Genomic DNA, 9,840 nt, shown 5'->3' with positions numbered 1-9,840 from the left:
CTCACTGTTGGCTACAGATGGATTTGAGTTACGCCAGTGGGCCAGTAATACCCCTGAGGTCATCAGCCACCTGCCTAAAGAAGCAAGATCTGAGAGCAGTGAGTTGTGGCTCAACGAGTCAGGCACTGACCCACAGGAGCTCGCCCTGGGACTCCGCTGGCTCTGCAATTCAGACACATTAAGGTATAAATACCGTATGCTGGACCAACACACACCCACCATGCGAGTCCTGGCACGACTGTTCGACCCCCTGGGATTTATAGTCCCCTTCACTACTCGGGCCAAGGTCCTGGTGCAGCACTTGTGGGACAAACAGAGAGACTGGGATGACCCGTCACTGCCTGAGGATGTGCTGCAGCCATGGCTGACGTGGGAGGAAGAATTGCAGCATCTCTCCCAGATTCTACTGCCTCGCTGCTATGTGAGCCCTGAGATGAACACTTCAAACCTCCAGAGAGACCTACACATCTTTGCTGATGCATCAGAGAAGGCATATGGCTCAGTGGCCTATCTGCGGACGAAGAGCTCACACGGCCATGTGGAAGTGTCTATCCTGACTGCTAGATCCAGAGTGGCCCCGAAGAAGCAGCAATCAATACCAAGACTGGAACTGTGTGCTGCCCTGACAGCTGCACAGCTAGCTGCACTACTACAAAGAGAACTGACTGTGAATATCCGCAATGTTATCCTCTGGACAGACTCCACAACAGTACTCACATGGCTTCAGTCCGACTCCTGTCGGTACAAGGTATTCGTGGGAACACGGGTAGCTGAAATCCAGGAGCTGACTGATGTCCGGGCCTGGAGATATGTGGATTCTGCCAACAACCCAGCTGATGACATAACGCGGGGAAAAACACTGCTGGAACTGGCTGGTAAGAACAGGCAGAGTCAGGGCCCTGCCTTCCTACAACAGTCGCCTGAAGTCTGGCCTACACAGCCAGCCACAGAGGTGACAGAGAATTATGCTGAACTGCGAAAGCCCACTGTATGCTGTCTCACTACAATCATACAGACTTCTCTGCTACCAAATGCTGATCAGTTTTCCTCGTTCAGAGCGCTGACAGAGGCGGTTGCACAATCTAGCCCTGTGTCATCAGTGAGCCCCGTCAGTCTTTCTGCTGATGACTACCAAGAAGCAGAGAGAGAAGTATTGAGATGAGCCCAGCAAGACAGCTTTGCTGAGGAGCTCAGCCTCTTGAGTACCGGTAAGCCAGTAGCTGCCACCAGTAGGCTGATCTCCCTAGCACCAGAATATGACAAGACTATGAGACTCATCCGGGTTGGAGGAAGGCTCCGCCGCAGCGACCAGCTAGAGTCAGATTCTATTCACCCAGTGGTCCTGGACCATCGGCATAAAGTGACCCAGCTCATCATCCAGGACATGGACAAGAGCCTTCGCCATCCAGGATCAGAGCGCCTTTTTGCCGAGCTGCGGCGAAAATACTGGATTTTGCATGGCCGTGAAGCTGTTAAGCGCCACCAGCACTCCTGTCCGGACTGCCAGAGATGGAGAGCCTAGATGGCAGACCTCCCACAGTCCAGATTACGGCTGCTGAAGCCCCCGTCCTTCTCTACGGGCATGGACTGCTTCGGGCCTTTCACAGTGAAGGTTGGCCGTCGCCACGAGAAGAGATGGGGCATATTATTTAAATGCCTGACGACGCGCGCTGTGCACGTGGATGCTCTGTCCAGTATGGACTCAGATTCCTTTCTGATGGCCCTCCGCCGCTTCATTGCACGAAGGGGTAAGCCAGCAGAGCTCCGGTCCGACCAGGGCACTAATTTTAAGGGAGGTGAAAGAGAACTCCAGGAGGGCTTCAGGTCATTACACCCCACACTCCAGGCTCATCTGGCTAAACACCAGATTAGGTTTCAGTTTAACCCCCCAAGCGCACCACACTTTGGAGGAGTCTGGGAAAGGGAAGTGAGGTCTGTTGAAGTGAGGGAAGCTGCACTGTATGCCACCATCCAGTCACAGACTGTCCCCGAAGAGGTCCTGCGAACAGTACTTATTGAAGTGGAGGGGATTTTAAACGCCAAGCCTCTGGGTTACGTGTCAACAGAAGTGGCTAATGCTGACCCAGTGACCCCCAACTTGCTCCTCATGGGGCGGCTCGACCCCTCTTTACCACAAGCGGTGTATGCTGAGTCTGAGCTCCTGAGTCGCCGCCGCTGGAGACATACTCAGGTGCTGGCTGACCAGTTTTGGTTCCACTTTATTCGACACTACCTCCCGACTCTTCAGACTCGCTCCAAGTGGCACAAGGACCCTGCACAGCTGCAAACTGGAACCGTAGTGATGGTGGTGGACCACAGCTGCCAAGAGCGCAGTGGCCTTTAGGTCATGTCACTGAGGTTATTCCAGGAACTGATGGGAGAGTCAGGACTGCAGTGGTCAAGGTCAAGGACAAAATCTACACAAGGCCTGACCCTCGTCTTGTAGCTCTGCCTGCCATACCAGACATTGATACGGTCAGTCCTTCTTAGAGTGGCAAATTTTGTATAACAAATTTGGGGGCAGCTGTGACGAAGGACGACCTTTTCAGGCAGATAAAACTGCCTGTTTGAGAATCAGCCAATCAGGAGCGGCACTGCGCTCTGCGGCTCGCGGAAGAAGACCGCTTAAGTTTCAGTTTCAAGAAAGTTTGAAGAGAGCGCTGGTGTTGAAAGACTGTGTAGTCTATATTTATATAGTTAATATAGGATAGTGTTGCTGTACTTATTTATAAGTTCCTAGAATTGTGTGCGTTCAACTACCAGTAAGTATACTGATGTTTGTTGTTAGTTTTACCTCATAATGTTTCGCTGTGTTTATTGCACTGTAATAATGTCGTGGCACTTTGCTGCTCGTTGTTGTATAATGGCAGAGCTTCGCCGCCGCCCGTGTGTTTAATTGTTGAGAACGTTAATTAATGGATGTGTTGCTCTGCAAGCATTACGTGTCTCAATTGAAATAATGTCTGTTGTTCTTGCACAATGTGTAACGTTTATTTTAAGGAGTAACTGCAGCTCATAATTATTATATGTTCAGCTGAATTTAGCATATTGTATATTGTTACAATTAAAGCTGCAGTAGGGAGTTTTTAGAAAACGTTGACTTAGCCTGAAAATTTGAACAAGCACAACTTACAGGTCACTCCCCCTTGCTCTCTGCTGCGCTACAGCCCTCCCTCCACAGCTCCTCCGTGAACGCGCAGGCTAGTAAGCAGGACCGATGACGGCGAATAAACAGTTATGGCAAATTCACTCAGTGCCTCCGCTCCCACCACGCGCTGTTCGTAGGGCACCAAGACCTGAGGGGGCACCAAAAAAATTGCCTCCCGGAAGTTCCAGGAGTCTCCCGCATATTGATAGCGTCTCACTGATGCCCGCGAATTAGTTCAAATCTCCGGAATCTAGAGCGAGCGCGCCCGCGAGACAGAGACTGTGCTCCAAACCGCGTAGCGCTGGCACGGCAGAGAGGGAGAGAGAGCAAGAGACCGCGCGCGTGTGCCTCATGAATTGCATGTAATATCATCCCCGCCCCCGCCCCCGCCCGCCGCCGACTGTTATAGTATGCAAGTAATTATTCTAGCGATATGTAATGCTAGATAAGGTTTGCTAGTACATTATTTCAGCAACATGACAAGCCAGTGAATTAGCAGGTTTTAATTGTTGCTTTGGACAGCAGAAATATGGCTAACTCTGCATTGGTTTTTAATCCTTTCAGGACACGTAACGTTAGCTCCCTCCACCTCTGAAAAGCTGCTCCGATGTTTACCTTCGTTTTATTTGGGCTGTCTAATTCTTTCTTTTTCGCTTGTTTATCGTCATCTATCTTTTTCTGTTTACCCGTCTTTGTTGTATGAGCAGGTGCCACTCGAGAAATTGGCAGTTTTGTTTGTTTGTCCAACATTAGCACAGCTGTGGCACACCGGCAATCTTGATTTTGAACGGTACGCGCTGTGCAAGAGAGGGGTGTGATCAGCGCGTACACAAGCTTGATTGACACTGCGAAGACATTCCTCCTGGCTCTGATTGGTTGTTTCTGACGGGAGCGGTGCATTTCTACAAATGGCAATAGGACCACTGAGAGGAGCCAGAGGAGCTTGCTTTTTTCACAGATTATCTGTCTCATATTCTACTGTCAGGACATAATGACTGTTTTAACAAATATGTAAAACATGTTTTTTTTTACTGAAGCTTTAATGTGCAGCAAATTAATCTTTGAACAGGGATATAGTGTACTACTGCATTTCTGAGTTTGTATTTGCTTAGTAATAAGCATTTATTATAACACTGCATTTAAGTAATACATAACAAAATTATAATTGAATTACTTGATTATGTTTGTTTTATTATATACCGGCTGTGCATGTAATGACTATTTGACATTTATATAGAGAGTCTACATTTACTGATTTATTCCTGTATCTCTGTTTCAGAACCACACACATTTAAACCTTTATTTCAATAAAACACCTAAACGGAACATATTGTCTGCATTCTAATCCATGCCCCCTGGTGGCCACAACCCTTTAAAGACCAGTCAAATTATACAGTCCTTTTCAATCACCCAAACAGGTAGGGTCCATGTAATAAAAATGAATACGCTCCCTCAGTTTTTATAATTGTTCCAAACTATACTTATTTACATTAAGACAACTTTTTTTTTCTCATTTAAACAAGATAATCACCTCTTATCTTTGGAACAAGATAATCTGCGCCCCATTTGCCAGAAATCATAGATTCATTCAGCCTCTAAATGACTATTCATTCTTGCTATGGCAAGAAAAAGGAATCTTAACATCTGAAGATCTTTTTATTGATGGTTGCTTCAAGTCTCTTGTGAAATTAGAATCTCAATTTAAAATACATAAAGCCCACTTTTTTTTAGATATCACATATAGTATAGTATAGCATTCTCTGTCAGCAATGAGGGCTTTACATGTGATAAATGCAGGGAGATAGTCAGGCTGACGGAGAATATTTCAGAACTAGAGACACGGATCCAAACTTGAATTGAGGATAGTAAGAGTGCAAGGGCTTTAGATACTGCTTGGATGTGACTAGCCTAGTGAACACTGTACATTGTACTGGCTGTAGTAGAGCCCGTGCAGCAGGGCAACTGGGTGACCGTGAGACACTGTAGTCGCGGGACAAAACACCGCTCTTCCGTTCCGATTACCCACATTTCACCATCATTTATAACCCTAAGCATGACAATGGCGGCGCACGCGAGTGCAGCGGCTCCTTGCTCTCCAAGTTGGTGTTTAATTTTATTTATTTGGTCGCTGCTACGGATAGATATGTATCAGTCAACAAACTCCTACAGTCGTCAGGACTTAATAAATATTGGCGTTGCCCACACTGGGGAAATTATGTCATCTTTCCATCGGACTTTCAGCATTCCCGATTATATATTTATATTTTTTGTATATATTTTATAGTTTTCACATGATTTGATATAATTGAATTGATTAGTTTGTTAAATACACATACTTTATCAGTTTGACTATTGTTTTATGTGTAATACAGTAGTATCTCTTCAGTTTAAACCATAAATGCATGCGGTCCACTCAAGTGGACATCTGAAAATATCTTTGAAAAATTTGTAAAAAAAAATAAGAAGAATTTAAAATCAAATCTTGTTTTTCATGCCCTAAGAGCAATAAAAACACATCGGAAAAAAATCCTGACTGAGGTTATCATAATTTATGCATGAAAGGGTTAAAACATTTTTAGGTCATACCATATGACATCCAAATGTGGCGACTACATACCAACCATTCCAAAGGTTGTTGTTTTTTTCTATTTGAGATAATTGTAAACATGCTTGCTGCTTCTATAGGTAAATTGTTATATTATGTAACTTCCTGTGTTTGACTAGTTTTCAACATAAAATTCCCAAAATGGTAGTTCCTTGATGGTCGCACCACATGATATTTCATAAAATGGACATCATCGGACAAAGTTTGTTTGTATATTCTGATGGAAATATAAATAGAAATGCTTTGAATTTTTTTACAGGATTAAAAAACACTTTGGAAAACACAGCAGAAAATAAATTTGAATAAATTTAGAGTAATTTCAAAGACGTTTCCAAAACAGAAGTTATGGCCGGACAGTCGCACCACGTGATATTTTAACACTTTAAATAACAAAACAAATTACAAATAACTAAAGGTTTTTGAAAATGTAAAGTGAGTACATGCATGGGAGAGGTACAACAAATATGCAATATCTTTTTATGCATTTAAACACATTTTTACATGAAAAAATGCAATCGGACAGAAAGTGTAGGCGTCACGTCATTGACCCAATTATGAAATGAAAAGTCAACATTATGACACAAAAAGTAGAAATCATAACAAAAATATTTGACATATTTGTCATGACTTTTAAGCTCATATTTGATTTACTATGTTTTCCTTATTATTGTGTCTTATTATAAGCATGTCAAGTTTGACTTTTTGTCATAAGTGAAAATTATGACTTAAAAATCAAAATTAAGACATAAAAAGTCAAAGTTATGATGCACAGGGCACAGGACACAGGACAAAACGGTTGAGGAAGAGAAGCCGTGTTATGGAGAAGGGTCTTTATTGTGTGCAACAGAAGCAGGTCATATTAAAACACAGTTAGCGAGCGGACAGCAGCAGCGCTCAGGCGCGGAGACACAGCTGAACCCATTTGTTCCAGTTGAGCTCGTGAGGAAAGACTCGCGCCAGCCTCAGCATACAGTCCACCGTGGGCTCGTAGAACGCCGTCCCAGCATCCCTCAGGCTGACCTCGGCCTGACCTTTGACCTGCGGCACGCCGGGCTTGGAGAAGAGCGACGGTTTGGGCGGCTGGACGGTGAAGCGCTTCCTCACGCAGCCGAGATCAATCAGCACCTGACAACACACACACACGTCTATCAGAACCAACACACTACTGGTCACTGTGAACAGAGTCTGAAGAGACTCACAGAGATGACTCAAACTCACCAACGGTGACGATGTCTGTGCCTGTAAAGCGTGAATGTTCTGGTCTTGACCCAGAGGGGATTCTCCTTTACCAAAGATTCTAGTTAATGTTATCGCATTTGGACTAAATCTTGCTTCATGTGCTCACTCAGGGTCAAACAACTCGTGTTTTGGAGAAAATATTGGTACTTTTTTTACCTTGTTACACTCGTGGTGTTTCGGGTCAAAAATGACCCGCCTATGTTGAAATTATTATAAATATCTCGTTATGCAATATCAGCAACAAATATTGGATTTACTCTATTGATCAACGTCTTCCTTGAGTTAGCGCAGGTTCGGGCACTGAATGAGTGTAGGCCTCAGTGATCTGAACTCACACTCAGTGTTTAAGATGCAAGTGTACTTTTGCATTAAAAACGGAGGTAGACAACAACAAAAGTTGACAAACAGATTGAATCCAATATTTGTTGATGATTTAGCATGATGACAGATGTATAAGCGATCGGAAAAGACGCCACAGTAGGAATGCACCGACATGAAAATGCTGGGCCGAAACTTCCGGATACTCTTGCCCGAAAACAGAAACTGAAAATTACTTTTAAAAAAACAAAAAAAATTATTAATCTCTTATTTTAAATTCGTTTTTTTGTATAATTGTATTATTATTAAACGCTTTAATTAAATTCAATAATTTAATGAATCTGAATTTAAAAAAAGAAATCAAGCCAATAAAATAAAATAACCACACTGTTATTTCAAGTAACACAAAAATTTGACAGAAAATAGGCCTATATTAAAATATAAAATTTTAATATCAATATATTATTCTTCATTCAGTTCTATTCTTATTTTTTGACCTATTATCCTATTGTAAGGCAAAATTTTGGGCTTATATTTTCGGCCTTTTTTCTCTTTCGAACAAAAATGTAATTTTCGGCCGATAACTGTCAGCAGCTGAGATGTGTGTGCGTGTGCGTGTGTGTGTGGTCAGTGCACAGGTGTGGACCGCAGTCGTGTGTGGTCAGTGCACAGGTGTGGACCGCAGTCGTGTGCGGCTTCACCTGCAGCAGGTCCAGGATCACCGCCGGCTGCAGCACCTGCCGGTAGTGCTGCAGCAGCACACACTCGCGCAGCGCCGGGCTCGACATCACGTGCAGCAGCAGCGACTCCAGCATGCCCTTACACACCGGCCGGTTCAGCGAGCCGTCCACCACACGCCACGGCCGGCTGACGAACCGCACCGCCTGCCAGCTGGCGGCAGAGGAGCAGGCATTACTGCAGTGCATTCAGGGGCTACTCACCCACGACTGCAGAGTCACGTGATCCACTCACTTATCATCCGGATCAGCAGCTCCTTCAGCACCATCTGCAACCAACCCACACACTGATCAGCACTCAACACATCACAGCACATCACAACTCTGAACAGTCCAAACACACACCTCGGATCTGAGAGGGGGCGGAGTCTTTATTAAGCCCCACCCCTTTTACATCAGTCATGCGAACCGCCGCCGCCTCCACAGCATGCGTCTGCTCAGCATCAGTCTCCATAGTTACAGACTGATTTGGAGGTGTATCCGTGGAGACAGGATCCATGGCGACCGTCTGATTGACAGCTGTGCTTGTGGAGACAGGATCCACGGCGACCGTCTGATTGACAGCTGTACTTGTGGAGACAGGATCCATGGCGACCGTCTGATTGACAGCTGTACTTGTGGAGACAGGATCCATGGCAACAGGCTGATTGACAGCTGTGCTTGTGGAGACCGGATCCATGGCAACAGGCTGATTGACAGCTGTGCTTGTGGAGACCGGATCCATGGCAACAGGCTGATTGACAGCTGTGCTTGTGGAGACCGGATCCATGGCAACAGGCTGATTGACAGCTGTACTTGTGGAGACCGGATCCATGGCAACAGTTTCCTGGAAGTCAGATTCTATGGCCCGTCTCTTGGTAGGTGGGGGTGTGGCGTGGGCGGAGTCATGGCCGGGGCCTCTCTTCAGAACCGGCTGCTGCATCTGCACACCATCACACACGCTCTTCAACAGCCAATGAGACGAAGCCTCCGCACACACCAGCCTCTGAGAGAGAGCGCCGACCTCCACCAGCTGCTCTCCATCCACCAGATCCTACACACACACACACACACACACACACACACACACACACACTCAACACAGGTGAACCTGCAGTGAACTCCCGCATCATTGGTCTCTCTCTCACCTGTATGTACTGCTGGAGCGCTCGGCTCCGCCCCTTCTCGGGTTGCTCCAGGTGTATGAAGCGCTCAAGGAGGTCCTGTCTGTCAATGCCAAACTCCGCCCCCTCCCCCACGGCGTCTCTGATCTCCGCCACCGCCTGCACGTCCTGCGCTCCGTATCCCGCCGCGCTCACACACCGGTCCAGGAAGGTCTGCGGATCGACGGCCGCCGAGCGATACACACGCGTGAATGACAGCGGGAGAGACGGAGGAGTGGACGGAGACAGAGCGGAGACACCGTCAGCTACAGGGACAAGAGTCAGGAATCAGAAACACGTGATGGATAATGTGTGTGTGAGAACCGTCTGCAGTGAAGAGTGTGTGTTGGGGTGTGCGTGTGTGTGTGTGTGTGTGTGTGTGTGTGAGAACCGTCTGCAGTGAAGAGTGTGTGTTGGGGTGTGCGTGTGTGTGTGTGTGTGTGCGCACCCTCTGCAGTGAAGAGTGTGTGTTGGGGTGTGCGTGTGTGTGTGTGTGAGCGCACCCTCTGCAGTGAAGAGTGTGTGTTGGGGTGTGCGTGTGTGTGTGTGTGTGCGCACCCTCTGCAGTGAAGAGTGTGTGTTGGGGTGTGCGTGCGTGCGTGTGTGTGCGCACCCTCTGCAGTGAAGAGTGTGTGTTGGGGTGTGCGTGCG

The 9,840-nt window shown here is 46.4% G+C and overlaps 2 protein-coding genes across 3 annotated transcripts in view; one reads left to right on the top strand and one right to left on the bottom strand.

Moving 5' to 3' along the window:
• Window positions 1-9,840, top strand: part of mslnb (mesothelin b) — a gene marked incomplete at its 5' end in the record, with an annotated part of 567,774 nt that overhangs the window by 90,232 nt on the left and 467,702 nt on the right. The gene's annotated exons all lie outside the window — the stretch shown is intronic.
• The window catches only part of gtf3c1 (general transcription factor IIIC subunit 1), a 40,606-nt gene continuing 37,334 nt past the window's right edge, over window positions 6,569-9,840 (bottom strand). For both annotated transcript variants that reach the window (XM_079617237.1, XM_079617238.1), the window contains exons 33-37: window positions 9,175-9,455; window positions 8,393-9,080; window positions 8,283-8,316; window positions 8,012-8,201; window positions 6,569-6,878 (exon numbers count right to left, since the gene is read on the bottom strand). In XM_079617237.1, coding sequence (XP_079473363.1) covers window positions 6,648-6,878; window positions 8,012-8,201; window positions 8,283-8,316; window positions 8,393-9,080; window positions 9,175-9,455 — 1,424 coding nt within the window. In that variant the 3' untranslated portion in view covers window positions 6,569-6,647. The remainder of the gene's footprint in view (window positions 6,879-8,011; window positions 8,202-8,282; window positions 8,317-8,392; window positions 9,081-9,174; window positions 9,456-9,840) is intronic.

The sequence above is a fragment of the Phoxinus phoxinus genome (assembly GCF_949152265.1).
Source record: "Phoxinus phoxinus genome assembly, chromosome: 6".
In the NCBI taxonomy this organism is placed as follows: Eukaryota; Metazoa; Chordata; class Actinopteri; order Cypriniformes; family Leuciscidae; genus Phoxinus; species Phoxinus phoxinus.
This window is presented reverse-complemented; position numbering and strand designations above follow the sequence as displayed.